Consider the following 27,191-nt stretch of genomic DNA (forward strand, 5'->3'; position numbering starts at 1 on the left):
CTTCAGAAAACTCAATTTAAAATTCTAATTTTCTCTAAATATTAACACAAAACTTGCAAGGTGACATTTCAGCAACAGCATAAGTATCTTTTAGTGTAACCTTTTGTCCCAGTTTTAAGTCCTTGTACAAAGAAATAAGAAAAAAAAGGAAGAAAAAATGAGCCAAGATTGTCATTACATAATAACACTAATTTTTCATTTCTTCTAGATAAAGATCTTGACAAGCTTTTATCACTCTTAAAAAGTCCAGAGAAGCAAACTGGGTGGACAGAAATTTGTAGAAAACAGTTCTGCAAACTCATGAAAGCCAGACCGGGTATCATCCGTGGAACAAGTGAGTATGACTTACTGACTTCAACAAAGCAAACAAACAGAAGGCCACTGGTAGACAACCGTTTTTTACAGTTTCATTGAGGATTACATTTTCCATACAAGTAGTCAATAATTTTGTGTTGATTATGAAAACTATTTCAGTAGGATGTTCCTGAGAAAACAAGGATGTTTTCTCAGACAGATGAAATGTCTTTTATATTGGGTCAAAGTAACCCAGCATGTGTGTTTCACATGAGACTTGAATTTTATGATAAATCATATAGCAACATAAAAGTTGTAGGGTGGTTTCATAAGCCTTAAGGAGAAGTCATTTATACAGGAACTGCTTTAATATTAAAACAGTTAATAAGAAGTTTTTCCTTTCTATAATGTGGTTAAAGTCAATAATTATTGAATGTTTCTAAATTCTCAGACCTTTCTCTTCCTATTGCTTATGTTAAACAAGCTTGAGTGTATAGTCTTAGGTGATTATGAATTAATAAAAGCTTTCACCTTCCATTTGGAAGAAGGTACGTGTAGACAGAATACATATGTATTTGTGTATAATTTATGTATGCATTTACAATATATGCTATATTGTACACATCCACAAATGCATGTATTCAGAGACCTTTATGAAACAGGTGAACAAACAGATTCAGAAACAATTGAATGTATTTTATATGAGCTTCTGCTAGTATAAGAAAAATAAATTGAAGGGTAGTAATTAAAAAACCCATTTTTCTAGCAAAATGGTATATTTACTTTACTTGCATGACTCTGATAGAGTAGTTCAGTGAGGGGATTTCTTCAAGTTATATATTGTGAAGCACAAATAATTCATCCTGTATAAAATAAATTTTATTTGAATGTAGCATGTAGAGACTGTTCTCTTTTTGGGTTATATGAAATTTTTGTTGAAAAATGTTAGTCTGTCTTCCTGCAAGTAAAAGGGATTATTTATTTAAAAAACCAGATTTTTAGAAAAAACAGAACATGTATTTGAAGTAGGTGGCTTACAAAGGAAAAGTCTTTCCTTTTGTGCTTTGTAGTTATCCATACACAGCCTCAAAACCTGTGTAGGTTGTTTTCTGTAACTTTGTTGCAGGTACAAGAAACTAGAATGAGGAATTAGTCATTAAGATTTGTTAACCCAAAGCAAAAAATTATGCTTGCTTCTGAATAACTTTTCCCAGCTGAGATGGGACGGGGAGTAAGAGTCAGCAAGAAGGTATCCATGGAATTGTTGTTAAGCCTCAGAGGGACTTCTGCAAGTGCTTTCACAAACCACAAAAAAAACCCCACCTGTAAGAATAGAACCAGAATAGCATAATGAAACACTAAATAAGTAAATAAGTAAATAAAAACACCCTAGAATAGTAATAACTATATTATAAACTAAGTGTATGTCTTGGTAATTTAAGGTGGATGGAAAGCTGTTCAAATGATGTATTTCTGATCGAAGATATTTCAGAAGCAGCAAAATATCTGCTAGCTGTGTATTTTGACACAACCTCATGTTCATTGAAACTATTTCATGAGAGCCAGCTGTGCTGCTATGTACCTTTTGCAGCATGTGGAACTCTCCCTAATTTCAGGGGACTGAGACACTTCAGTCCAGATCCCAAGAAATCAAAACATTATCTTTAGTTGCAGATGAAGCAAACTCCAAGGATTACAGAACAACGATGCATACTTATGCTTCCTGCACTGGGCCCTTTCTAAGGCAGACTCACATGAACAGCAGTTGAAACTGAACATAGCCCGCAAAGATGACATTGGATTCAATGACTGTATAGTTTAGTGTGTATTGATTTTTAAAATATTTTGCGATCTGCTGTCAGGATTACCAGAAGCTGAATCTGTAGAACCTACTTGAACTCCATCAGAAAATTCTTAATCAAACTGTATAGTATCAATATTTCTAATTCACTCTTTTAGGATTGATTACTATCACATTGACTTGGTCCATATTTTTGTGCTAAATGATACAGTAACGTATTACTTTTGGGAATGTCCATCTTCCTTCCTAGATTGGTGTTTTCTCTGCAACAGCATTGCCTCTGACTGTAGCTTTTAAGTTATTTCTGTGGTCAAAGATCACGATGCAGTTTTGGATGGCTTTACTGAACCTCTAGATGAAGATACAAACCTTTCTCAGGCTTATATGTCTTTTAGTCTGGCAGGACTGAAAGTGGGATTTTTCTTGGTTGTCTACAGTATGATTTGCTTTTAGATGACCAGCTTCTATATTCTGTTGTTCTAAGCGCAGTAAACTAAGACAAAAACTAGTCATTCCTTCTATAAAGGTGCCACAGAATTGTAGTTGCTAGGGATAGAGCTGCTTGTTGTTGAGCATCTTTGCATATGCCTTCGGGTCATCTAGATCAGCCAGAGAACCATGGACCGAACCTGTGGTCAGGTTAAGTCTTGGCCTCTTTTGGACTGCTCTTGGCAATACTTGTGGTCACCCTGAAGTACTTTTAGTTCACCTAGATAAACGCTTTCTATCTACTGGCATCTAGGCTTTGGCAGGAAGAGGAAGAGGCAAATCAATTCCTCTGAGAAATAGCTTGGATTTATGTAGAAAATTATTGGGCTTTGTGAATCTAGGCTTAGTATATTCTATGTTCAAATCATTCATGTGACTGGGAGGTATTTTCTTCTGAACCACTGATCTTGAGTTGACTGTTTCATCCGTTCCTTTTCCAGTTATCTCTCCCTTCTCATTGTTCAGGTTTTGCAGAAGGTATTTCTGTGGTTTTTCAGCCCCCTTTTTCTGTTCCTAGTTAGCTTGTGTCAGCAGCTGATCTCTTTCCTGTCTGGACAGATTCAATGCCTTTAATCTTCTCCTCTCCTAAGAGATTTTAAACTTGTAAGTAACAAAAATTGAGGGTGTTGTAGAGATCATATTTATATCCTAACATTCTTCCCTTCATAATTGAGAGGTAATCAATCCCCAAATCCTAATAATTTTCCTCAAGCTTTCTATCCATATGTGGATATGGATAGGGATAGTAAACTCCGCTGAAGTGACTTGCTCCATAGAGTCATTCTTGAGTTTCTGTGGCATATCTTGCTGGGGAATCTGAACTTACAATACCAATATTCTTTAGAGCCTGTTAATTTACCTCCAAAATGTTCTCTCAAATAAAGTGAGGGGCATATTTCTTTTTTAAGGCAATTTTCATCTTTGGTTGCTTGGTCTTTTTGTCTCACCAACTATTGATGACTTCAGAGATCCGAAAAACATAGCATCTGTGAGAGAACTTATTGGAAAACATAGGACTTTTCTTCATTGTTTACAAACAGAATGGTTTATGAAAGCAGAGTGGCTGCGATCAACACAGTGTTCTGCAACCCATTAATGCTCTACGAACTCTGCGTCAGCACAGGTAGCTCAGTCAGAACATGCTGACGAAAAAGAGTGTGATCCTTTGAGGCAGTGCCTTTGTGACATTTGTGGGTTACAGACTTTAAAAATTGCTGCAGAAAGTTGGCAATAACTGCAGAACTTCCCCCATGCGATGAAGAATCAAAAAAGATGAATATTTTCAGAAGGCATGACTGTTGTATGTGCTTGTGGGGTTTTTTTATTCAGGATAACAAAATGCTAAACTTTGGCAGTTTATCAAAATAGCCTAATCAGGCATTGTAAATGTAGCTTATATCCATGTATGATTTACAGCTACTAGGATTTCAACAGTCACCACTCTGCCTGTATATAGCACTAAAGATAACAGGGACTTTAGTTTTTGATGTAAAGGATCTTTTGAAAGACAACAAAATACTACTTTTTTAGAGTTGTTACTAGCATGTTGTTCCTTCTTTTAAGGAGTAAATTATTTAAATTTCAGTCTTTGTTTGGTCCAGCTAAAGAAGATCTGACTAACTTGCATAGCTGCCTTCCCTAGGTTCTCTTGCTAAGCATGTTAATGAACATTCTCTAGGCTGTGATTTCAGAAAGACAAATCATGGTAACTGCATTAGATTTCCACTCTGATTCAGTCCTCAGGGGAGCCTGTTCTCTGAAGGAACACAGATTCTCTAAGCTCAATCTGATCTTTTTAAATATGGACTAAATCTGCCTCAAACATCACTCAATTATGTCTAAATTCTGCCTGTGGTCTGCTCTCTTTTTCTAGTCTGACCAATTTAAAAATAGTGCATTTGCAAATTTTTTAGAATAATATAAAAAAGATGTTTATGTTTTTATGTCCTTACTTGATTTTTCAAGGAAGCTTGTTTCAGAATTAGAGTGAAACAGTGCGTCTTTAAGGAAGAACAGTTGCGAATCAAAACTTTTCTTCCATCCCCCAAACCAGTTTCAAGTGCCTTCCAGAGGAATATCCTGTAAGCAGTGTAAGTGCATGTGAATGTGCACGCATGTGTGTGAAAATTACAACATTTAATTAGGATTTGAAAGGTATTAATAAAGAAGATATTTGTATATTGGTGTAAGTTGTGCAACATTCATCTCTAATGGAAATGCTGTCAGAGGTTTTATTAGCTTGTTTTCTTCTTTTCAAAGAAAATGCAGGTTGTTCCTTTGCCATTTTGATGTTCAATAATTGAAACTCTCTTCTGTTACCTTAGGAATTCAAAAAAGTCCTCCTTATTTTTGCCATTAGGAATGGAACTGCCAACTGTGTTTTTCATAGATTTATTGAACTGAAGTATGGTTGGTGGAGTTGAAAATTCCTGACACTACTCTTACAAAGAAGTCAGCTGTCCAAGGTTTTCATTCTTAAATTCTTAACCTCTAAAACAAGTCAAGCAGGACTACTTAACTCTTCAGAAAGTTCTTTTTCTTCTAAACTCTGAAGTTGTTGAGTTGGTATAGATCATGATCCAGTAGCATGAGTTACATTAGAGGATCTAAAAAAATCTGATGCTTTATTCAGTTTTTGACCTTTTTGGCTTAAACCTTTCAGAGTAGGAATGAGATAACTTCTCATGGTGGTTCCCTTTTAAAACATTTCTAATTACATGAATTTTTTTAAATCAGTGTTCTTTTGCAGTTTAAAAGCCATTTCAATTACCTTCCTTATGTACATTAGTTCTTCAAGGAAGAAAAAACATCCTGCTGGAATTCAGCTGTTTTATGAGTATATTGTAATTGTTTAGGGAATTAAAAAGCCCTTTCATTTATTTTGTATATGATTACACACTCCTAAATTAATATTCTCTTTATTTTGGATGTGTCGATTAAATTTGTATGAGGTAATTGCCAATCTCTTAAAAACTTCAATGCTAATACAGCCAAGCTACCATAATTTAAGAAAATCAACATTTTCACTTAGTTGGTAGGCCACAACACTAATCTCTATCTCTGAACATAACCTCTGCATGACAATGTAGGCTTTTACAATACTGACTGTACTGTACAGTGAACTTTCGTAAATTTATTTTGTCTACTTATCCAGTTAAATGAAAAATCACTGAGCCAGTTTCTACCTTTATAAAGATTTTTAAGGTGTGTCCCAATGGTAGCTAATCAAGGTAGTATTAAAAGACAAAAATTAAAATAACTACTTGCCGTTTCATGTGGACGTTCTTTTGGAAGAGACAGCGTCCTGTGAAAAGTCTCTATTTGTGTAGTAACCAAATTTGTTTTGATAAACTCTTGTGTGTCTTCCTCTCTCAAACTTGATTAAAAGCTTTTCAAAGATTGTGATAGGCACTTAGAAATACTTCCAAATGTTGGAAATCAATTTAGTGCTTGAGTTTCAAAAAATTGCTTAGCAGTTGAGCTGTCACTTCTCCCATTAACTCAAGCACTGAACTGAAATATATTCGACTGCTAGGTCAAGTGTGTGGATGCCTTCCAACAAAAGGGGAACAAATGTACAATGTTCCGACTTGGTTTGAAATTTTCTGAATTAAGTGGCATTTTAGTCCTTTTAACGTAGTTCCTGTTTGTTATTATAGTATGGAATATTTTGTTAGTCACTACAGTGATAGTCATACAGTAAACATCAATCTAGCTACAAATTTTAAGACAGCTCCAGGCATAGACACCTTTTCTCATTTTACACAAATAATTGTTACATTGTTTGTTGACCGAGTTCCCACTAAGTGTGTGTTACAGAAGTTTAGTGAGATTGTTTATTCTGTTTATTCTCACAGAATGAATAAACCATTGCTCTTCTATAAAATAGAATGCTTTTTGCTAGCCCCATGTGGTTTATTAGCCATGATTAAAAATAGCTATGTTATGTTTCATTGGCAGTTTCTTCTCTCCATAAAAATGCATAAGAATATAAATTACACATGTAAATTTTTGTTTTGATTTAGTAGTCCTTTGCATTGCAAAATTAATTTTGTTACTGTTGGAGTTGGCTCCTCAAATGGTAAATCCTTGTTTAGCTGTTGCAGTGAATCTTCCTTTCCCCTTTGCTCTCCCATCAACACACTATTACCAAAACTCAGTCTTTTAAAAAATTTTTTCTGGACTCATTTGGTGTTAATGAATTTCTCTAAATGTTTGAGATAACTGATCAAGGAAAAAAAATAAATCATGATTTAATGTCATTATGTTAGCTTAAAACAGTTGGAAGAAGAGTTCATTGTCTTTATGATATCTTTTTCTTCATTATATTTCTGGTGTAACAAGCATCAGACTGCGGGTGGAGTTTCTGTCTTCCTCTTCTTGCACCAAAGAGCTTGCACGGCAGTCTTCTGTGTTAGATTCTGTCAGTGAGGCTAGTTCTAGTGTTTTCCAGCCCTCTCCATTGCCACCTCCACCACAGATTGTTATGTCTTACTTGTACTGCTCCGACCGTTGGTACAGCTGTCTGCTGAAATGGTGTAGTGGAATTATTCAGTCTAAACCCAGCAAAACCACCTGTGGGTGCATGGAGTTATGTGCAGGAATGGGGGACCAGGAGCTGAAGTTTCAGTACTATTATGGTGAGGTGCTCCCAAGAAAATGGTAACATGCAGACTTAAAACAGGAAATCCTATGGGTAGCAGCACTGGTTGCTCTCTAAATACACTTCCTTGCTTTACATTATTGTGAAAAAGGTTATATCACTATTCTTTAAATCTGGTTTATCACTACAACAGCAGCTGTTTTAGGATAGCATTTACTTATGAAATACATTCATCGTTGCTATCTTAAATTCTTAATATGGCTTATCTCAATATGGGCTTCCTCCCTGCAGTACGCATAAAGGCTTCCTTCCTTGTTTTGTTTGTTTAAACCTGTAAGGTGGCAGTGCGCTCGGTTACAGGAGCCTCAAACTTGCAAAAATGAAGAATAAGGAACAGTTTTTGCTAATGATTTGTCATTGAGAGTTCTCACAAACTTCATGGTCAACATCCTGTGAAGGTGGGAGATGTGATTTCCTACATAGTGACCAGATGTCACCATTTGGCTTAACTATGCAGTATGTGCAGACTCAAACTTCCATGGCCAGAGTTGAGTAACAACATTATGGTCATCGTAAAATACAGAATTTCCCAAAGGAAATGCTCGTATTGCTTGATTTTAAGTGAATAATTTCTTATCTTGTAATGGCATAGGTGTTTGGGTTTTTTTGGTTTTGTTTTTGTATTTTTTTATTTTTTGGCAAACAGCCCTTAAAACTCCTTTTACCTTTGTTAGCATTTTTTTGGGTTGGTGTGGGTTTTTTGGTGTGTGTTCTTGGGTTTGTTTGGGTGTTTGTTGGTTCCCCCCCTCCCCCCCGACTATATACACAGACAAATGTGGTAAGATATTGTAGTTTAATTATAGTTAATTTTCATTTCATATTGAAGCGGTGTAGCAAATTCTGTAGTAATCCTTGGAGGATATAAAGATAATATGGGTTTCTCTTTCCGTTTACACTGAATATATTCTCAATAAAGCTATAAATTTTAATTTAAGTTAGGAATGGTGTTAGGAATGCAAAACCACAGTGCATGCTTTCAGCTGCTTCTCCATAAAAACCTGAATAAATGTACAGGAATTCAGATAGCTTTAGTTTCTGACATACCGTCATTTTGTTGGGCAATGTTGTTCCACATCTTGTTCATTGTCTCTAAATTGGTTTTTACTTTTTGCAGTTTTGGCAGAATTAATTGAAAAGTTTGTGTCACACCTGTCTGAAAGCCAATTGGAGTGTTATTTCAGCATGGGAAACTATAAAGGTCAGTTTCTAATAATTTATTGCCATGCAGCCTCTTCACATTTAAATTCCTTTTAAGTGTATTGTAACATTTTGTGGATTGGTTAAAATGTTCTTCATCAGCTCAGAAATCATTATTTGTGGGAAATACCTCGCTTTGGAGCAAAAGATGATGTGCTTGAGTAAACAGTACAGGTAATTATTAGTGATGGGCTTTCATATTTCTGTGTGTGTAATGGAAAGATGGAGATGCAGACCAGGTGGAAGTATGATTCAGAGTATTTGCTGACACCTATTATGGAACGATTTGCAAAGTTGGTGGCATAAACATTTAAGATGGTGTAAGCTTCTGGCTCACCTTTTGAAAGCCCCATAATATATAATCAACCCAAAGGTTTGCAATTTATATTGCATTAAAGGATATGTATTAAAGTACTGCTATTGTTGGTAGAGTAATCTGACTGTTAGTTTTGTGCAGGTGTTGTGCTTACAGCCAAGAATAAAGGATGAATGATAAAGTTAGTTTGTTCTGAATGTAAAGTGATACATTTTAATATTTTGAAGCACTAACAAAATTAGAAGATTTAGAAGCATTGTTAGTATTTGCTAGAAAATGCACTTTCATTCTTTACTATCTGTCCAGTACTTTTCTCTTAGGTTGTAGTTCAGTCATTTAGAGTACTTATTCTGCCACTAACTCTGGAGAACCAAGCCGGCTTTTGGGAGAGTGCTATTTATACTGTTACTTTACTCCTACATCCATAAGATGCAAATGTAGTGTCCTTGGAGACTTCAGACTTGCCTTTGAAGTTTCAAAGCATAAAACCCCTTTAGTAATTTAGAGGATCTCTTGCTTTTATGTAGTGGCCTTTACCTTCTGAAAGCTTGCTAAACGAGTACTCTTAATTTTATTTGAGAATCTCTCTCTTTGCTTAATGAAGAGAGTTGCTGAAGTGACAGTTCTTTCTGTCACTGTTTTATTTTTCCTTGAAAGATCATTAAAGGGTTTTTTGTTGTCCTGCTTTAGTTTGTCATTTACTTTTCAGTGTCTCAGGAGGCACAAATGAGCAACAAAAGTCTTTTCATGGGCTCATAAGGCTTGCTATTTACATATTTCTGACATTTCCCAATTCAAATGATGATTTTGCCGGTTCCTTTAAAGGCCTACCTAATGTCTTCATGACGTAAATTATTTATTTGACACCTGGGCTGTCCCCCTTGCTACTGTTTCCACATCTCTTTTTTCAGGTTGCAGTTCAAAGTATCACACATTCTTCAATAATATGGAAAGCCCAGGTGTAGTTTTCTGTCTTGGGGAATGCCTATCTCGCATTTTGGAGAACTGTATAGCCTACAGACCTAAACTTTCAACGTTATCTTGGTGTTTCCTGTTAGAAAAACAGGAAAACCCACTTGGTTTGAATAAGGTGAAAGCTAACTAGAGGAGGAACAGAGAGAGAGGGGAACTGGGCTACCTCCAAGTGGATGTCTTGCTCAGCAACGACAGCATCCTGCTGTTTTTTAATCATAACAGCCAAGTGTGGAAGGACTGTAATGAAGAGCAGCAGTCGTCCATACTGTGTTCACTTAGATGTTGAGTACCTTAGTTTCAGTCTACTCTTGTCAACCTTTTGTTCAAAGCTAGGATTTAAAGCATGATCAGGAAGGTTGAACCTGGATCTTCTACTTCATTGATGTGTGATTTCACCACAAACCATTGATTAGGTGGAGGTGGCAACAACACTACGTTATTTATCTAGAAGTTAATGTCAACTATGAAGAAACACCAGGTTTGAAAATCCTGTGACAATTGTGTACATTAATTTTTTAGAACAGAAAATCCCAATGAATAGTTATAGAAACAATAGTAACATAGTAAAAGCCTCAATTGTTGACTTTTCTTGAGCTTGACAGATTTTCTTTCCATGACGAACTAACACAGTCTGCATGACATTCCTTTTTGTATTTTTTTTCATTCAGTCTTATACAGGCAGTATTGGATATTGATTCTGGATGATTGCCTGCTCAGTTCTCAGATAAAAGTTCAAAAATGTAAAGGGTTGGCTGATGATTTTCGTTTGCAAATGCTTGTGATATAGTCCATGTGTTTTAATGAAGACAAGTTTGGAGATGGGAGAGTGAGAAGCCTTCTCAAAGATAGTCAGTAGTCTAGTGGTAAGAAACTGATGTGAAATACAGGCGAAGGGCTGGTGTTGTCTTAATGCTTCCTTTCCCTATCAGCAACACTGTTATCACAGATGCTTTTTGTGAAGAGTTCTCCAGTCCAGGAAACAGTGTTGCTCAGGCAAACAGCATATTTTTTTTTTCAAGGGTTTCTTTTCAATTTTATAAGAAAATAGTTACTAAAATTTCACAGCAACTTTTTCAGACAGGCGAAGCAATGAGTGCTTTCCAGGGAAGCTAGTTAAGACTGCTAAATTCATGCTGATTGACATGAAAGTGAAACATGAATCTGGCTGTAAAATTGGATCTATGATCTCACTCCACTCTGGAACAATAAAAGGGCTTGATTGTAAGAATCAGTTGTATAGCCAAACTTACACTCATTTCCAGTTCTTTTTTACATCATAAAACATACAGTGTGGCATTCCTATGAAGACAGGGAATGCACTTTGGGAACCCAGGTATCTATTACGCTCCCTGTGTTTGTACAAAAGGGACAAACAAAACATGGTCAAATCTTTATCAGACCTTACTTAAAATTAGGCTTCTCGTTCTCTCACTGATTGAATAATGATTGATCAGATTTGTATATGTTTTCCAGGATTTTATGCTAATGCGTACGAGGGGTTGGAGTTTCTCCAAAGAGAACAATTAATTATTGAATGTCATGTTACTTCACAGTATTTTTTCCATATATATACATGTGAGAGCTATCTAAGCTAAATCCTAAAACTGTTGTTATAGTAGAGACGTTTCATAATTAGGTAAAGATAATGAGTTGTTAGAAGACAAACTATATTCCAAATGCATCTTCCTACCTGCACATCTGAGTAAGCCAAACATGGGCTTGGAAATGGTATGTGTCCACCATTCTCTTGAGTAAATTTAGGTCTGAGGAACTGAAAAAGTTTCTACCAGTTTTTAAATTTTAATTAAGAGAAGCTACAATATTCATGAAAGTGGATTCAGTACAATGCATAGATATTCATTGTTTATCATGTTTCTTGAAATGAGAAATTGATTATCTTAAAAAAATGACAGCTTTCTAAACCCGTAGGTAGTTGTAATTAGAACAACAGAGTCATCCATCTGTTGTGGAAACCCTCGGGATTTCATTCTATTATAAAATTTGCAAATATGGAAAAAATCAAATTAGTTTGGGCTGTTATCATTTTCAAGATAAGAGAGAAGGAAAAATATCTGATGAACCACTATGCAGTTGCCTTGTTTAATTATAAACAGTAACACAAATCTTACTTAGAGTTTGCTTTCTGCTAGGAGCAATGATACTGCTGTGATATGGATTCAGATGAGTAAAATAACATACAATATGTGCGTTAAATGTTAATGAACTCTCTCTGTCCACTTTTCCATAGTTAATACTTTCTAGTTTGCTTTTATTTTTCTTTCTTCTTAAAAGAAGTACCAGCATTGAAAACCAAATCATGGATGTCTAACTATAATGGGCAATAGGATGGCAATAAACAGAAATGTGCAGTAGTAGTAGAATAGGCAGTACTCATTAGGGCTATGATGTTCCTAAAATAGTCACTTACTTTTTCTGTTAGCAAATTCCACATCATTGCAGCATAAATGCTTTGTGGAATTGTATTTGTTTTCTCAAGGTTCCAACAAATCCATTTCTCAGAATTCCACCTGCAGAATTATCTAGTATGTCAGTGTCTGGACTTCTTAACTGGTCTCTGCCATGTGCTGCAGACTGCCCAAAACTTGGGAATACTGTGACCTTTCAGGACCAACAGGGGTTTTTTTGGTACCTCTGGTTCTGCAGATGACCTTGTCTATTTCCACCAAACTTTGCCTCTGAAACAGCTCTGCCATGTACTGTAGGGACAGAACCTCGGAGATTTCAGGTCTTGGCCATAAAACTCAAATGTCACGGTGTGTTCCTCCTCTACGTGGAGCTTAATTCTCTGTCTGAACAAAATCTCATAGGGACTTTCTTCCACTTAATGAGCTCTTAATCTTCCAAGAATCAGATGGATTGGGTAATGAACTGAGAAATTTTGAAAACACCACTGGGAAGCTCTCATTGTACAGCTGATCAGGAGTAGCAAATGAGAAATACAGGACTACAACCCCAAACTCGGCTGAATGGAAAGGAGAAGGAAGAGCATTCTTCCCTTCTTCCTGTATCATTAGATGAACACTTTTCTTTAAAGATGGGTGCCCCCTTTAAAGATGCTGTTAGCAAAACACAGTTTGCCCTTTGCCAGTTTATACGTAACTGGACTAAAAACATGTTTTGTTTTTAATGATATTGCTGCCAAAAATAGGTTGAGTATTTGTGATGATCGATAAATAAAGAAGTGGTTCTGGAGATGAATATTTTATCTTGTGTTATTATGACAAGCATACTAATGACATAACAGATACTTTAAATAGTCGAGGTGGAATTGCACGTGAGATTACCTAGCTCCAGTGAGAAGCCAACAACATTCTCCAGCAATTATTCTTGGATCTGGTTTACATTTCCTCCATTCACAATTCAAATCCAACAATAATACTAGTACTCTTTGATGGGATTTTTTTTGTACACTATTCTAACAACCTCCTATCGTTGACCTCAGCCCATCTATCCAGCCTGTCTACAGTTCTCTCTGTAGACCCTTTGTACCTTCAGGCAGATCAGCATTCCCACCCAACTTGTCATCTGCAAACTTACTGAGGGTGCACTCAATCCCCTCGTTCAGGTTGTTGATAGAGATATTAAACAGAACTGGCCCCATTACTGAGCCCTGGGGAACACCAATTGTCACTAGCCGACAACTGGATTTTACTCCATTTTCCACAACTCTTTGGGCCCAGCCATCCATTGAGTTTTTTACCCAGTGAAGAGTACACCCACCAAGCCAGGAGCAGCCAGTTTCTCCAGGAGAATGATGTGGGAAATAGTGTAAAAGGCTTTACTAAAGTCTAGGTAGACAACATCCACAGTCTTTCCCTCACCCACTAATCGGGTCACCTTGTCACAGAAGGAGATCATGTTAGTCAAGCAGGTCCTGCCTGTCGTAAACCCGTGCTGGCTGGGCCTGAGCACCTGGGTGTCCTGTACTTGCCGTGTGATGGCACTCAGGATGATCTCATCTATAACCTTCCCTGGCACCGAGGTCAGACTGACAGGTCTGTAGTTCCCCCAGTCCTCCTTTTGATCCTTCCTGTAGATGGGCCTCAAACTGAGTTTTTATTTAGAGGTAGAAAGGTTGGAAAGGAAGATTACCAAATGATAAAAAGAACTACTTTGTTGTAGAAAAAGATAATTCTCTACAACTTTCCACATGGAGGTTGGTAGTTTTTCATAGAATCATAGAATGATTTTTGCCTTTTTTTTCTTTTTTTTTTTTTTTTTTTGGTTTTTGTTTTTATTATTGCTGTTGGGATTTGTTTAATGTTACAACTAGCAATTAAGAGTTTGCCATCTTTGGTGTTTCCGAGAAAGCATTGTCTCTTTTGAATGAACAAGATTGTATTACATAGTGGATTATAAAAAGATTTGAGAGCAGGCATACCAATATTTCTTATGATTAACCTATCATCTGAAGTGTGTATGGGACGTTACTAATATAAAGACCAGTTGCATGGCTAACAAAAAAAAAAAAAAAAAAGGAAAATATAATTTATACTGAAAAATGGTCCATATTTACTGCTGTGGGTTTTTTTATGCATTTTAGAATGAGTCATAAAGTCAACTTTATTTTTTATTGTAAAACAGCTCCTAGATAATTTTGATACTCTTCAAGTCACTAATTTCATTTTGGCATAATTTCGGTTCTTCAGCATTTTACATTTTTAAATAAAGGAATATAAAATACCTGTTCAGCATAGAATTTTTGTTTTATAAGATTAATAAAAAGGAAATTTCCAAAATGCCTTGTTAGTTCCATTTAATAATAGCCACAGTGCTCTATCATGTTGTTATCTAATCCAGAGTTCAGAGAGGTGTTCTTTCCTTTGTTTGAGGATAAATGGCATTCTTACTTATAAAATTAATCTGTCAGTGCCTTTTGTCATGAAACCCATTGTGTTTCAAGACAGTGAGTTATATCAGATGTGTTGATAAATATCTGTCAAATGAGTTTTGTAGAAAATTAAATTCAGTGTATGAAATGAGAGTTATCATGAGCATCATTACAATAGTACAGTTATACTCCTGAAAGCTTACGAGTCAACTTTTTATCCATAGATTGCAATATGCAGTATTTCAGTATTCCGCTTATTGTTAATAACAATTTTCTAAGCTTAATGGAACATTTAAGGTTTCTAGGTCCAGTTTGTAATCAGTGGGAAGTGGTCCTTTGTGTATTCAAAATGACTTAATAGTTTTCTAAAGTGTAGTCTTCCCAGCCTATTAATATGTAAACAAAATGAAAAATCAAAACTTTTGACCCATGAGAAAGAACGACATTTTGTGTGTTCCGGTTGTGAGTTATGGGTTGGCAGCAACTTGACTGGCTTGTGTACGGGGCTGTGACAGTATCACATAAACTGGTGTACAAAAGCAAGAGTATTTGTCTTGGTGTGGTGCTGTGTAATACAGAATTATTCAGTTCAAACTCTATGTTAATTTTATCTTCTTTCACAATACAGGGGAAAATAGCAAAAGGAAAACTGGTGAGAAAAACCTTTTCAGCAATTAAGAAATTTATAATAACAGAGAAGAAAAGGCAATAGAATCAATGATATTGGTTGTGTTCTTTTAATGTTAATGTGAAATAAACATTCAGTACTTGCTGTAACCTGTTGCAGAATGGAAACTGGGCTTATATTGGTGTTTATGATACAGCTCTTCCTCATTACACCCTTGCTGGACTGGGATACCGCTCCTTCCTTGCCATCCACAGGAGGATCCATCCCAAAATGGAGGCGAGGCTTCTTTGTGGCTTATTGGTAGTGCTTGCCTCTCCCCTGCCATTAAATATCATCGTGCCAGAACTGAATGAGTCGTTAGTCATATCCAACTCATTCAGGTTCCCCTGGTTTGTTTTCCATCATGGTTTCTAGGATGTAAGTATGCCTCTTGCCTTCACAATTGCAAACAGGCACCTGAAAATGAATTGACTGTTGGTATGGTAAATAGGTAACTTGAGTAAATAGGTAACGTGGAACTGGAGCTGTAAAAAGGTTTCAACTGTTTCGCTCATCTCTGAGGGTTTTTAACTGAAATGCCTTGTGATTTCATATGTATTCAACCAGTGTTGCTGGTATACTATGCCAAATATATTTGAACTTCTCTTCTTCAAGTGAAAAAACCTCTGTGACGTGGGATTGCTACTTCAGCCCTATCAGATTATTGAATAAATTTGTTTTACTCAAAACCCAGTTGATTTTTTGTATGTATAAATGTATTCGTCAAGAATACAAGGTTAATTTCTGATGACCCTAACACTTAGATCATTGTCCTCAAAGTTATAATACAGAGCATGTTTTTTTCTCACCATACTTCCTCTGCTGAATGTTATTGCTTTGTTGTCAACTGTAATTTTGCTGTATTGTTTTCTTCAAGAAAATTTCAACCTATTTCATCTCAACTGAGCAGAGCGCTTCATAATTTTATTTCTTCCACTTTTCTTCCTAACCAGAGGCATTTCCTCCCTTAACCTGTAAATATTTCATCTTTAATACCTTAGTCCGTGTTTGCTTACCAGGAACATCAAGTGTTTACCTGAATGGGTAGCTAGGGAATCCTTCAGTTTGATTTCTCCATCTGTCTGAGAATGGTATAGAAAAAATATGTATCAAGTTACTCTGTGATCTGCTTAGTTAGATTTTTACATTTATCACTTTCATGAGGACACTTTGTTAACTATGTAAATAATAGATAAGGCAGCAAAGTATGTTGGTCGTCAGGGGGTGTTTTAAAATTTATTTCACTGTGGGTTTGTTTGGTTGGTTGGTTTGGTTTTTTGGTTTGGTTTGGTTTTTTGGTTGTAAATTAGTGCTGTGTCTTAAAGAAGTATATTAAAGGTTTAAGCCCTTGGCTTTGTAACTCATAATATTATTGGTAGATTTTCTGAGGTAGAGTTAGCTTAGATGAAGTATGTACTTGAAAAAAACAATGCCCCATTTTTAGTTGCATTTAGAATTTAAAATTTTGAGAAAATATTACAACAGAGGTAGCTTTAATTAATGATTTATTAATTTGTCTAACTTGGCTTTTTAATTTAAACAAATACAGAAAATGGGGTATATATTACTCATTGAAAGAGCAGTGCATAGGAATACAGGATTTTAAAATGTCAGTTTTGAAGTTTTATGACATTCATATCAAAATAGAAGTTCTGTTAATAAGGTTGTTTTTACAGCTAGGAGACTTTCAGGCCACTGGAATGGAAGAAAGTAGATCAGAAAATGCAGCTTTGTCTCATTTCTTGGCCAGAAGGGATAAAGCTTTACTAAGAAATAGGTCTGAAAAGATTTTGTAAGTTTATATTGTGCTGTTAAGCTAATAATAAATATACTAAAAGTGAAGATTCTCTTATAAAGTGATTTTAATTAAAAAAAATTGAGGTGTGTGAGGATTGCAGGTTCTTCATGCATCTTTGCAAACACTAGTAGATTAATTTCAGAAGAGAAACAGTTCTCCAAAATTGGTATTCATACATAAAAGAAACTTTACCTTAATATTCAGTTAAAATCATATTTATCATAATACTTTATTATGTTTTTTTCTTTTGTTTTAGATATGGATACAGATGTGAAGAATGAAAGCCTTTCATCTGTGCAGCGGCTTGGTGTTGAAATGACAGTCAGGTACATAATATTAAAATATTTCCTTACTGTATTTCTAGTATTTCTTTGATTTTCATGGAATGACTTTAATAATATTTAATCCATCAACTCAGTGCTTGATACCATTCAAATCGAAAGATCATCTTTAAGAAAATTAATTCTATCTTTGAAAATGAAAAAGGTATTAGTACATAATATAATTATCTTTACAGATTATACAGGTTATTATTTTTTATTTCTGTAAGGGATAATTGTAACTTGTTAGTAAGAATTACCATAAAATTACATTTTCCTGAGTTATGTTGGGTTTTTTCTCACATTACTTCTCTAAATGTTTCTGTTTAGCTAAGCTTAGTTATATGCCATTTAAACGTTTTATTTGGCTGGTAATTTGCAGAGCTGTGATGAAGGAAAAGCTAATGTGTCTGTACTTCCACATATTGTTATCTTTAGCATTAATATTTTAATTTGAATGCTAATAATTACACATTCAATATAGTTAGATGGAATTCTAAATAATGTATGTGAAGAAAATGAGTTTTTTGTTAGAGTACTTGCTCTTCCCCGCCACAATCTCTAAAACTGAGCTAAAAGGAATTTAAGTGAGGAATTGTTAACACTGAAGAGCAAATATTTGGTGTTTATCCTTCCTAGGTAAAGCATAATGGGTTTTATTAAATCACTTACATGTAGATCTACACCACACTGTTTATGATGAACAACACTATGACAGCTTAACTTTGACTGGCCTATTAAATATGATTCTTGGTTCTTCGGAATTATAAAAAAAATATTTAACCTTTAAACAGTTTTGGTTTCTAACTTTTTGTCTTAGATATGGAAAATATCTAAACTTGCTAAAGGAACATGCTGAAAACGGATTGTGCTTCGTCTTAATGAATTGTGAGAAATTTCTGAAACAGGAACAAAGAACTGTGGTATCCCCACTTTGTATCCTTTTTTGATGGCATAAATTATATTGCTTAAGAATGCCAATGGAATTTGACCTCTCAAGTTGGGCTTTTGATGGTGGTGTAGATGTGTACAATGTATTGGAAAGAAAAAAAAAAGAAGCACTTTTACTTTGAAATTTGTTAAGTTAAAATTCACATCTAGTGCACTCAAGAAAACCTTCATCCTTTTGTTCCCGTGCTTTGATAAAATTGTAAGCCTCATTCATTTTTTGTCATAAACTGTTTTGGAGTAGGATCACATCTTTCAGTATGTGATAGAGAGTCCAGAGCAATGCATCTTTGAGCATTAATGAGGATTTGTGGTACTCCCACAATACCAGCATTGTTAATGGTATTGCCCATGTAACAGTATGTGGCTGTGATCTCATCAATAGGAAAGTTTTGGCTTCTGACTTGTGGATCTACTGTGGAACTTTGTTAAAAAGTAAAACAGATATCACTTCCCAACAAGCATCACAGTATTCTTTGGGTATTAGACTTGCATATCACTATTAAAAAACATTTCAGGTATGTTATGCAGAATATGCTTAATCTTTATTTTTAAGCTTTTCTTTTACTTTTATTTTCTTTCCATAATCTTTACAAATCCTGTTTTCTTCCTCCACCATTCTCCTTTTCTTGTGCTGTAGGTACACTAGTTTTGGTGCAGGGTTTTTTGCATTTACTTGGTTTTTGTTTGCTTTGATTGATTTGCCTTGACTACGTATGGACTGGAAAAAAAAGGTAGTGTGTAAGGAAAATAGCTTAAATCGTTTTTCTTCATTCAGTTTGAGAGGTTCCTCAAGAAGCTGCCTCCTGTGCAGCTATATTCTTCTTGTCCCATCTCTAACAAGCCAGCTCTTGCCTCTGTGTACATGGCCTGGGGAGGAGGAGGGCTGCATCCTGCGTTGCAGCGAGGAGGAGGTCTCTGCATGGGTTCCTTAACCTTCTCACGCAGGCTGCTTGCAGGAGCGCTGTGCCGGCTACGACTGGTTTGCGTCTTCTGTCTTCCTCATAATGTCGGGAGATGCGGAGAAGACACTGACATTTCTTCAGCGGTTTTCACGTCTTCTTGTTTCCGCATTTCTCTGGCTGCCACGACTGCATGTATCGGTAAGAGCTTACAAGCTGTTCCTTTCTGAAAGGCAACTCTGAGAGTTTCTAAAGGAGACTTTATCAATTTCCTCAGTTTTGGGTGGGTTTTGTTAATGCATTAACTTTTCATTAATAACCTCTAACTGAATAAGTGACACTGGAAAATTATCTCAGGAAAATGGTCTGACATTTGCTTGAATAGTTGTTTAAAAGTAGTGACACAACAGGTAGACTGCTGGTAAAGGCAATGTTACTGAATTTTAAAACTGGCAGTAAAATCAACTTTGATAGTGGCATTAAATACTTTGTGAAGGCTGTGTTACTGGTTAATTACCTTTTTTTTTCATTATTACAGTGTGCAAGTCCATTATTTTGATTTTTTTTTTTTTTTTTTTAGTAAAACTATCGGTTTTAAATTTTGCTAAATATATAAATTCAGACTGCTTGGCAGTTTCAAATAATTCATATTTTGGATCAAGTGTGTAGTATAAGAGACAATTTCCACCTTAATTATATTCCATCTATTAAAAATAAGTCCCTTTCAGTCCAACTTTTTACATTGTCATGTTGTCTTGCATGTTTTGAACATAAACAGTTGTAATTTTTACCTGAGAACTTTGGGATATAAGAATCATGGATTGGATTCCATACCTCTTGTTCATGCAAGCCTCTGTCTTAATGTGAATTGGTCTGTCTTGTCACCGGAAGTGACCGTATTGGTCCAGTCACAGCACTGAGTCCAGCCCTGAGTTTGTTCCAGTACAATGAAGTGTTGCTCCGTTGTGCAAATGTAGTTGGGCTGGACATTGTCAGTGCTGAGAACTTCAGTGTCTCTTTCCGTATAGGAACTACACAGCATTGCAGGCAGGTTGCTGCAGTGCTAATGCTCATTCTCAATACCTAAGTGATTTCTCTTTCACAATATATCTTGAAAACACAAAGAGAAAATTCAGTAATTACCTATTTGCATAACTACCGCAGTGTAAACTAAAATAAAATATCAAAACACAAATGAGGAATTATTCAGCCATTGGACTGTGATGCTGCCTACCTTGGGAAGGAGGAAAATTGCAAGGATTCATTACCTAGAACCCAAGCACTGACAACCAGAGCTCTCCATACTGATAAAAATTCTGTTCCTTTTGCTGAACAAAATCGAATTTTACTCATACTGGCCATGCATACTGCAAAGAAACATGCAGAGAAAACAACTTCAGATGCCACAGAAGTTCCGCTCTATCCACTAGTAAAAGGGGAAAAAAGAATCCAACACAAATTAGTCTTCCCCCCCCTCCCCGTTCTGTTTAAAATATAACAATCATTTCTCCATCCCTACTTTGACAATGAAAATTGACAGGCAATAAAGAACTGGATTGCTAATGCAAAGGAATATGTAGGATATATTTAATAACAGTTTCTAACTTTGAATTTCCTTTAGTTTAACTACATGTTCTTCCTGATTGTACTACCAGCTTTTTTTGTTTATTCTGTTTCCTGTCTCTAAAATAATTGGGATGACTTATCTTACAAGTAAATGTGTATTTTTATATAATGTTCTCAGCAAGATATTTTAAAATAATGTATTTTTGTAGTCTGTAAGTCTTTTCCTCAATTTTATTGTTGTTGATGATGATGTTCTTAATCAGATGCACCTGCCTATTACCACAGTGGAATCTGGCATCCATCCAGTCTATTTTTGCTGTGCTCACCACATTGAAATGTTGCTGGAAGCTGAGCTGCCACTTGTCTTTTCAGCCTTCCACATGTCTGGTTTCACTCCATCCCAGGTAACTGGTGAATGTGTTTCATAGTATCATCAGCTTTTTGACTTAAACCCACAAAATCGAGGACGTACAGGAACTCCTGGTTTTTTTCTATACAGCACTTCTGTGGTGGTTATGAAACAGAGTAAGAGATACAGTATGGAATGCATAGAGTGTCTGAAAACAGAAAGCAACTGACTTTAGTAGAGTAGTGACAGGTGACTTTCCTTTACATGTTCATGCAGAAAACTTGATAAAAATAATATATACTAAACCCTCAGATTAATCTTTACAAATACATAGAATATCTTACTCCCTGGAACAATTCTTTAAAATTTCCATAGGGGGGAAATGAATAATTTGGAATAGGCATGCAATAGGAAGCACTTCAGGTGGTATTAAAGCAAAATTAATTTTAGATAAGCTACTATAAATATTACAATCAGGTAACACACTATTCTTCTCCACTAAAGAACAATGTTAATCCATAACGTCAGTTTTCATTTTACCTACTTACTGCAATTCTTTGTTAACATGGAATGCTACATATGGAGCATGGCTTGTGAAGACTAGAGTCATGATGAAGCGTAAACAGCTTCACAATAATGAGTTAGATGGCCATTGCAAAGGGCCTCTCACCGCAGTAAGAAAGGTTATTGACATTCCAGTTTTTCAGCGTATGTCTTCAAAATTCCATTTTGCCACAAGATTTGCGGCTCTTAAGACACTTCTTAATGGGGGCAGAGACCAGTTTGATACAGATATTGCTTTAAATAGTCAACTTGGGATATGGTCTTTGAGGAGAGAAGACTGACAGATGAGGGGCTTAATCTCAGCATCGAGTGAGGTGCTTCTAATAAGGTTCCTCTTTTGTGATGGGAAAACACACAGGGACAGTCACTCCTTCCTTAGCTATTCTTGTGTAAGTTACACTGTATGCTTTTATTATTGTGTGCACTCAATAATAGAGTAGTTTTTGTTTTAAACTGCTGACAAGGTGGTTGGTTGGGTTTTTTTACTTATTTAAAGTGTTACTAAATGCCATTGGTGGGTGCCAGTATGTCTCCTGCATGATTTGCAGTTCTGCCACAGGATTAAAAACAAACCAACCCAGAACTGTGAAAACAAACTCTTTAAGTTTGTTTAAGTCTTTGTATTTAAGTGCTTGTATGCATCAATAAACACCTGAAAACAGATTTAATGCCAGAGTATGGCTGCTGTCATCTAATTAGAATCTTGGTGCTTATGCTGCTGCTGCATGTTTTTAAACACTTTAAGAACTGATTAGCAGAAGACGTGTGGTCTGGAATTAAATGAAATGTTCTGTACACATCTTAATACATTATGATTTAGAACTGGAAAAAGGGGTTGATAAGTGTGTTCCGCATCCACTTCATTAAATGAAAACATTAGGGAAGGGCCTAACATTAATTTATAAGGCAAAGAACTACATTACTTTAAAGAAGAATACACATTATGCACACCTTCATCACCTTCATTATACTCTAGGCCACATTTTAAAAAGATCTTGAAAAAATCACTTTTGCTTTCATTGGACTTTGAGTTTTATGTCTCAACCTCAGGAGTTGGCCAGAATACACTCAGAGAAGTGATATACATGGGTGCAGGGTGTTACATCTAGCAGAACACATCAAAAGTCTGTTCGTAGGTTCTGTGTTAAAAAATGGTGATTCGTTTGTACTTTATCCCTTTTATTTTCAAGTAGGATGATATTATAGGGAAAAAGGTCTGTAGCACAGAAAACTTGAGATAAAGCTGATCAGTTATGACTCTCTATAGCAATTTAATTATATACAATTTCATTCTCATCTAGATTTGTCTGCAATGGATAACTCAGTGTTTCTGGAATTACATGGACTGGAGCGAGATTTGTCACTACATTGCTATATGTATTTTCCTGGGTCCCGATTATCAAATATATATATGTATTTCTGTGTTCAGACACCTACAGCAAGACATTCTGAAGCACACTGAAGCCCAAGATCTCCAGGTCTTTCTTAAAGTAAGGGCTTCTTTCTGATTTTTTTCAGTTGCTGAAGGGAAGCAAAGCTCTCAATACTGAAAATATGTATGCTACTTAATGTGAAGCTCTTACTGACTTTCACTTATTGATTTTCAGTGAGTGAAGTAATACTTTAATTCTGTTTATTTCCTGGCAGAAAATTGTGGTATAGTATTTTCCAGAGAAGAATTTTCTTGTGATTTGTCATGATCAGTTCCCTTTGTACACAAAGTAAATAGCCACATTAAATCATGAGGGCATTTGATTTAGTTTTCTCTGTGGCCTTTATCTCCATTAAACTAGATGTTCTCCAGAAAGGTGGGTTTACACAGTCTCCTACTGAAGCTTGAAGAAATGTGGCACAAAGCTCAGTGAGCTGTTATTTTGAATAGATGCTAATTACTATGCAACCAGCCTCACAATTTCATGTTCTTTGGCATATTATAGATTATGTTTGGTTATTGGATTCTTTTTGCAGGGTACCGCTTAGCTATAGATGCAGTCATGAACAGATGCAAATATTTGACTCTTCTTCGCCAAGACATTTTTGCTTCTTATACTGGTCTTTTTTTTTCCCTCCAGACAATTTTTTTTTTGAGATCTGTACATCTGCATCTTAGTCTGTTCTAATAATAATAGTATTATGACTAGTTTGCATCCAACTTACATATTTCTTAAATATGATTAACATGTCAGCTCAATCATTTTCTTTGAAAATGTTTGTTACACAGTGTAATGAGTGAATTGTTTGTTTGACCTGGTCAATGTGGCTTAAAATCTACTTGATCTGGATGTCATCATTGCAATATCTTATGTAAATTATAGAACAGAGGATTTGTATGTTGTCACCTGTGGTATAAACAGGCCAAATATTTGATATGGTACTGCTAAATTAATGAGAAATACTGTATATTAATGCACTACTGGAGTATTTAAAATTTATTGTCTACTGCTGAGAAATAAGAGTTAATAGCATACTTGAAGTGTACTCTTGGCTTTTGATAGCTCTTAATTCATCTAAAGAAAAAAATATTCTATGATTCTATTAATTCAATTTCCTCTATGTTATGGACTTCATGTGAGGTTCTTGAGTTTAATACTTCTGAAGACCTTAGTCAGCTGCCTTTTTATTGACATAAACAAATTCAGTTTCAAGTTTTAGCCTTTTCTCAGCCCAACATTCAAAAATTTGGATTTCCTGTAGTGGAGCACTTCTCTTAAAAGGTGAAGTATAAACTGTTCTGAGAACATAATCCAAGTTAAGAAAACACCTCAACACATCTACAGCCTTTGAGTATTCATTTTATGGGTTTTTTTTACTGTTATGTCACATCTTGAACATCATACCTGCGATTTGATATACGAACAAGTGCTCTTACCTATTTTCCTTCCAAGATTGATAGTACTTTCTGGTTTTAAGATTCTAACATACATTATGTCTGTCACAAAAAGATGATTTCACAGCAATACACCTTTGTTGGTATTATGTAACAAGTAGTTGCAGCTAGCTATTAAAATTAAAACCCAAATACTTTCCTCTTAAAATATAAATATACTTTGGTTTGCAAACAAAAAGTTGGAGATAACATTGCCATCCATTCAGATGACCTTATGCCTAGCACATAAATAAAACATTCACCCTTTCAGTGTCCTAAATAGATGATATCCTGTGAAAGAGATCATCTCCTGTTACTCTATAATTTGCCTTTCCTCTGTGCCAAGAGGAAAGTAGAAGTAACTAATTGTCCATGAGCATTTTTTCCTTTTTTCTAGTTCTTTTTATTGGCTGAGATGAGTTACTAATAGCTACGATCCCTTCGAGAGAGGTATCTTGAAGTTTCAGCATTAACTGAATGTTAAATTTGTTGCTTGCTCTTTTATTAATCATTTCATGGAAGAATGAAGGAGCATAGCTTTGTAATGCCAAATGTGAACCAAGAATACTGTAAACTGCCACCACATGAAACGCATCTTGACTGTCTTGGTTTCATTTGGATGAAACAGAGAAACGGGCCTACAGGCTTTGCGACTTGTAAATAGCACACGTAGGCCAGTGTGTCAGTCTCTTCTAGGGGTAATTTAGCTACTCTTCACCTTATTTTCTGTGGGTTTGGGCCATATTATTGACAATTGAATGACTGACCAATGCTTTAATATGTGTGCACGTTTAATCAATATGGAATTTGACTGCTTAAAAAAAAAAAGTTAAATACTTACTGGAGTCAGTTTTCCACTGTAGTTAACCTTCTCACAGTACATGAAGAGCAACTTGGAATGTAAAATTGTGCCTTTGCTTTCACTCATGAGCAGGAGAAGAGAAATAACAAGGACCATCTCTGATTTCTGTTGAAATGCCAAAGTGCAGCCTTCCAAGCCTGAGCAGGTGTTCTCGGGAGAATTTGGTTCAGCATTCACAAGGACTCTCTGGCTCTAAAAACCTTTCCGCAGCACATGCTGCCCATTACATGCTGGTAATATTGTTTAGTAGGTGGTGGACACACAGGTTGTTCTGGTTCAAAGCAGCAACACGTTAACCCATTTTACACACTGTTCCTCAGGATCCTGCTTTCTGTGGTTGTACCTCCCTCTCCATCTAATGTAGTAGCCAAGAGAAGGAACATGGCCTGTTAATTTATTTTTCCTGAGGACATCTTCTATTACTATGTGTTTTGGAATTGGTAAGAATATTAATCACTTGTGGTGATGCAGAAGTGTTTATTCTGGTTTTATTTAAGCACTTTCTAGGGATCTTTCCTTATAATTGATTTAAAAAAAAAAAAAAAAGTAGCTACTGCTACTCTCCTGGTTTTTATTGAGAATCTAATTAGAGATAAAAGCCACACTAACAAACTTTCAGCATGCCATATGCTGGTATAGAAATATTTTAAAAGACTATTTAAGTACCTGGCTTTGTCGTCTTAAAGCTTAATTTGTTTTCCTTAAAAAACTTCACATGGCATGTTCTCCAAAAATGAGGTGAAAAATGTCCACCTGAAAAAGCTGTTACCAAGACTGTAATTAGAAAGAACTGTTTAGAAGCAAATATTACCAATTCTTTACTTCTAAATGAAATGTAATAAAATGCTTGTGTTTTAAACACCCAGGCTGTGACAAGCAGAACAAAATGACCTACCTTTAGAAGGTGGGAATTCATTAAATTTGAGTCATACATATTTTCTTTTTTTTTTTTTTTTTCCTAGCTAATAAATATTTTCTCTGTGTATCTGTGCAGGAAGAAGCACTCCATGGGTTTCGAGTGAGTGATTATTTAGAATATATGGAAAGCTTGGAAGCCATCTACAGACCGATGCTGCTGAAAGACATGAGGAACATAAGAGCACAGAACACATAGAGGAAGCAAACAAGCTCTTTATTTTCCAGTTGTGGTTACGTCCTTTAAAAGGATGCCAATTAATTGATCCATCAATCTACCCTAAAATAAGTCAGGCTGTGTAAATGTACATATTGTAAAATAAGGAGTGTTTTCAGAATATAGTTTTTGCAAAAAGGACTTCAGCTAAGTTTAGTGACCTAAAATACCACATTTTCCCAGACAGGCTATATGCACAGCATCATTTTCAATTAGCAGAAGGCAGCTTTAGAACCCTCATATAGGATGCTGAAGTTTCTTCCATAAAACATAAGTCTTCCTTACAAATCCTTGAACCTGTGGCCAAATCATATCCTTGTAGCACAGTCTAAAACTTTCATATTTTGCTAGGGTCTGACAAAGTGATTTTTCTTATAAGCAGCTGTTAGTGTGGCATGAAAAGGCAACAAATGAAAATTCCCTGTACGTGGATGTTTTGACTTCGTGTGTAAGGCTGAGAAAATGGGGTGTTCCAATATATGCAATGAAAAAAAGACTGATATCCCTGACTCTCTTTTTAAAAATAAAATAATTTTATGTCATAAAACATCTATTTGTAACATGCACTCTCTGTCTGCATAAGTGAAGAAGTCCTTCAGCAGCCTGCTTTTCATTTCTCTGTAAAATGAT

The 27,191-nt window shown here is 35.5% G+C and overlaps 1 protein-coding gene across 1 annotated transcript; it reads left to right on the forward strand.

The window, feature by feature from the left end:
* Positions 1-208: 208 nt before the first annotated feature.
* Positions 209-26,543, forward strand: LOC104504618 (protein broad-minded-like; the record flags this gene model as incomplete). The annotated part of the gene is made up of 8 exons (XM_010159765.1): positions 209-334; positions 8,362-8,445; positions 17,309-17,378; positions 18,193-18,308; positions 19,269-19,423; positions 21,052-21,192; positions 23,003-23,191; positions 26,424-26,543. Coding segments are annotated over 8 exons (1,001 nt in total), but the record flags the coding sequence as incomplete, so codon positions are not given.
* Between the last annotated feature and the right edge of the window lie 648 nt (positions 26,544-27,191).

This window comes from Eurypyga helias, unplaced genomic scaffold (genome assembly GCF_000690775.1).
Source record: "Eurypyga helias isolate BGI_N326 unplaced genomic scaffold, ASM69077v1 scaffold15559, whole genome shotgun sequence".
Taxonomy (NCBI): Eukaryota; Metazoa; Chordata; class Aves; order Eurypygiformes; family Eurypygidae; genus Eurypyga; species Eurypyga helias.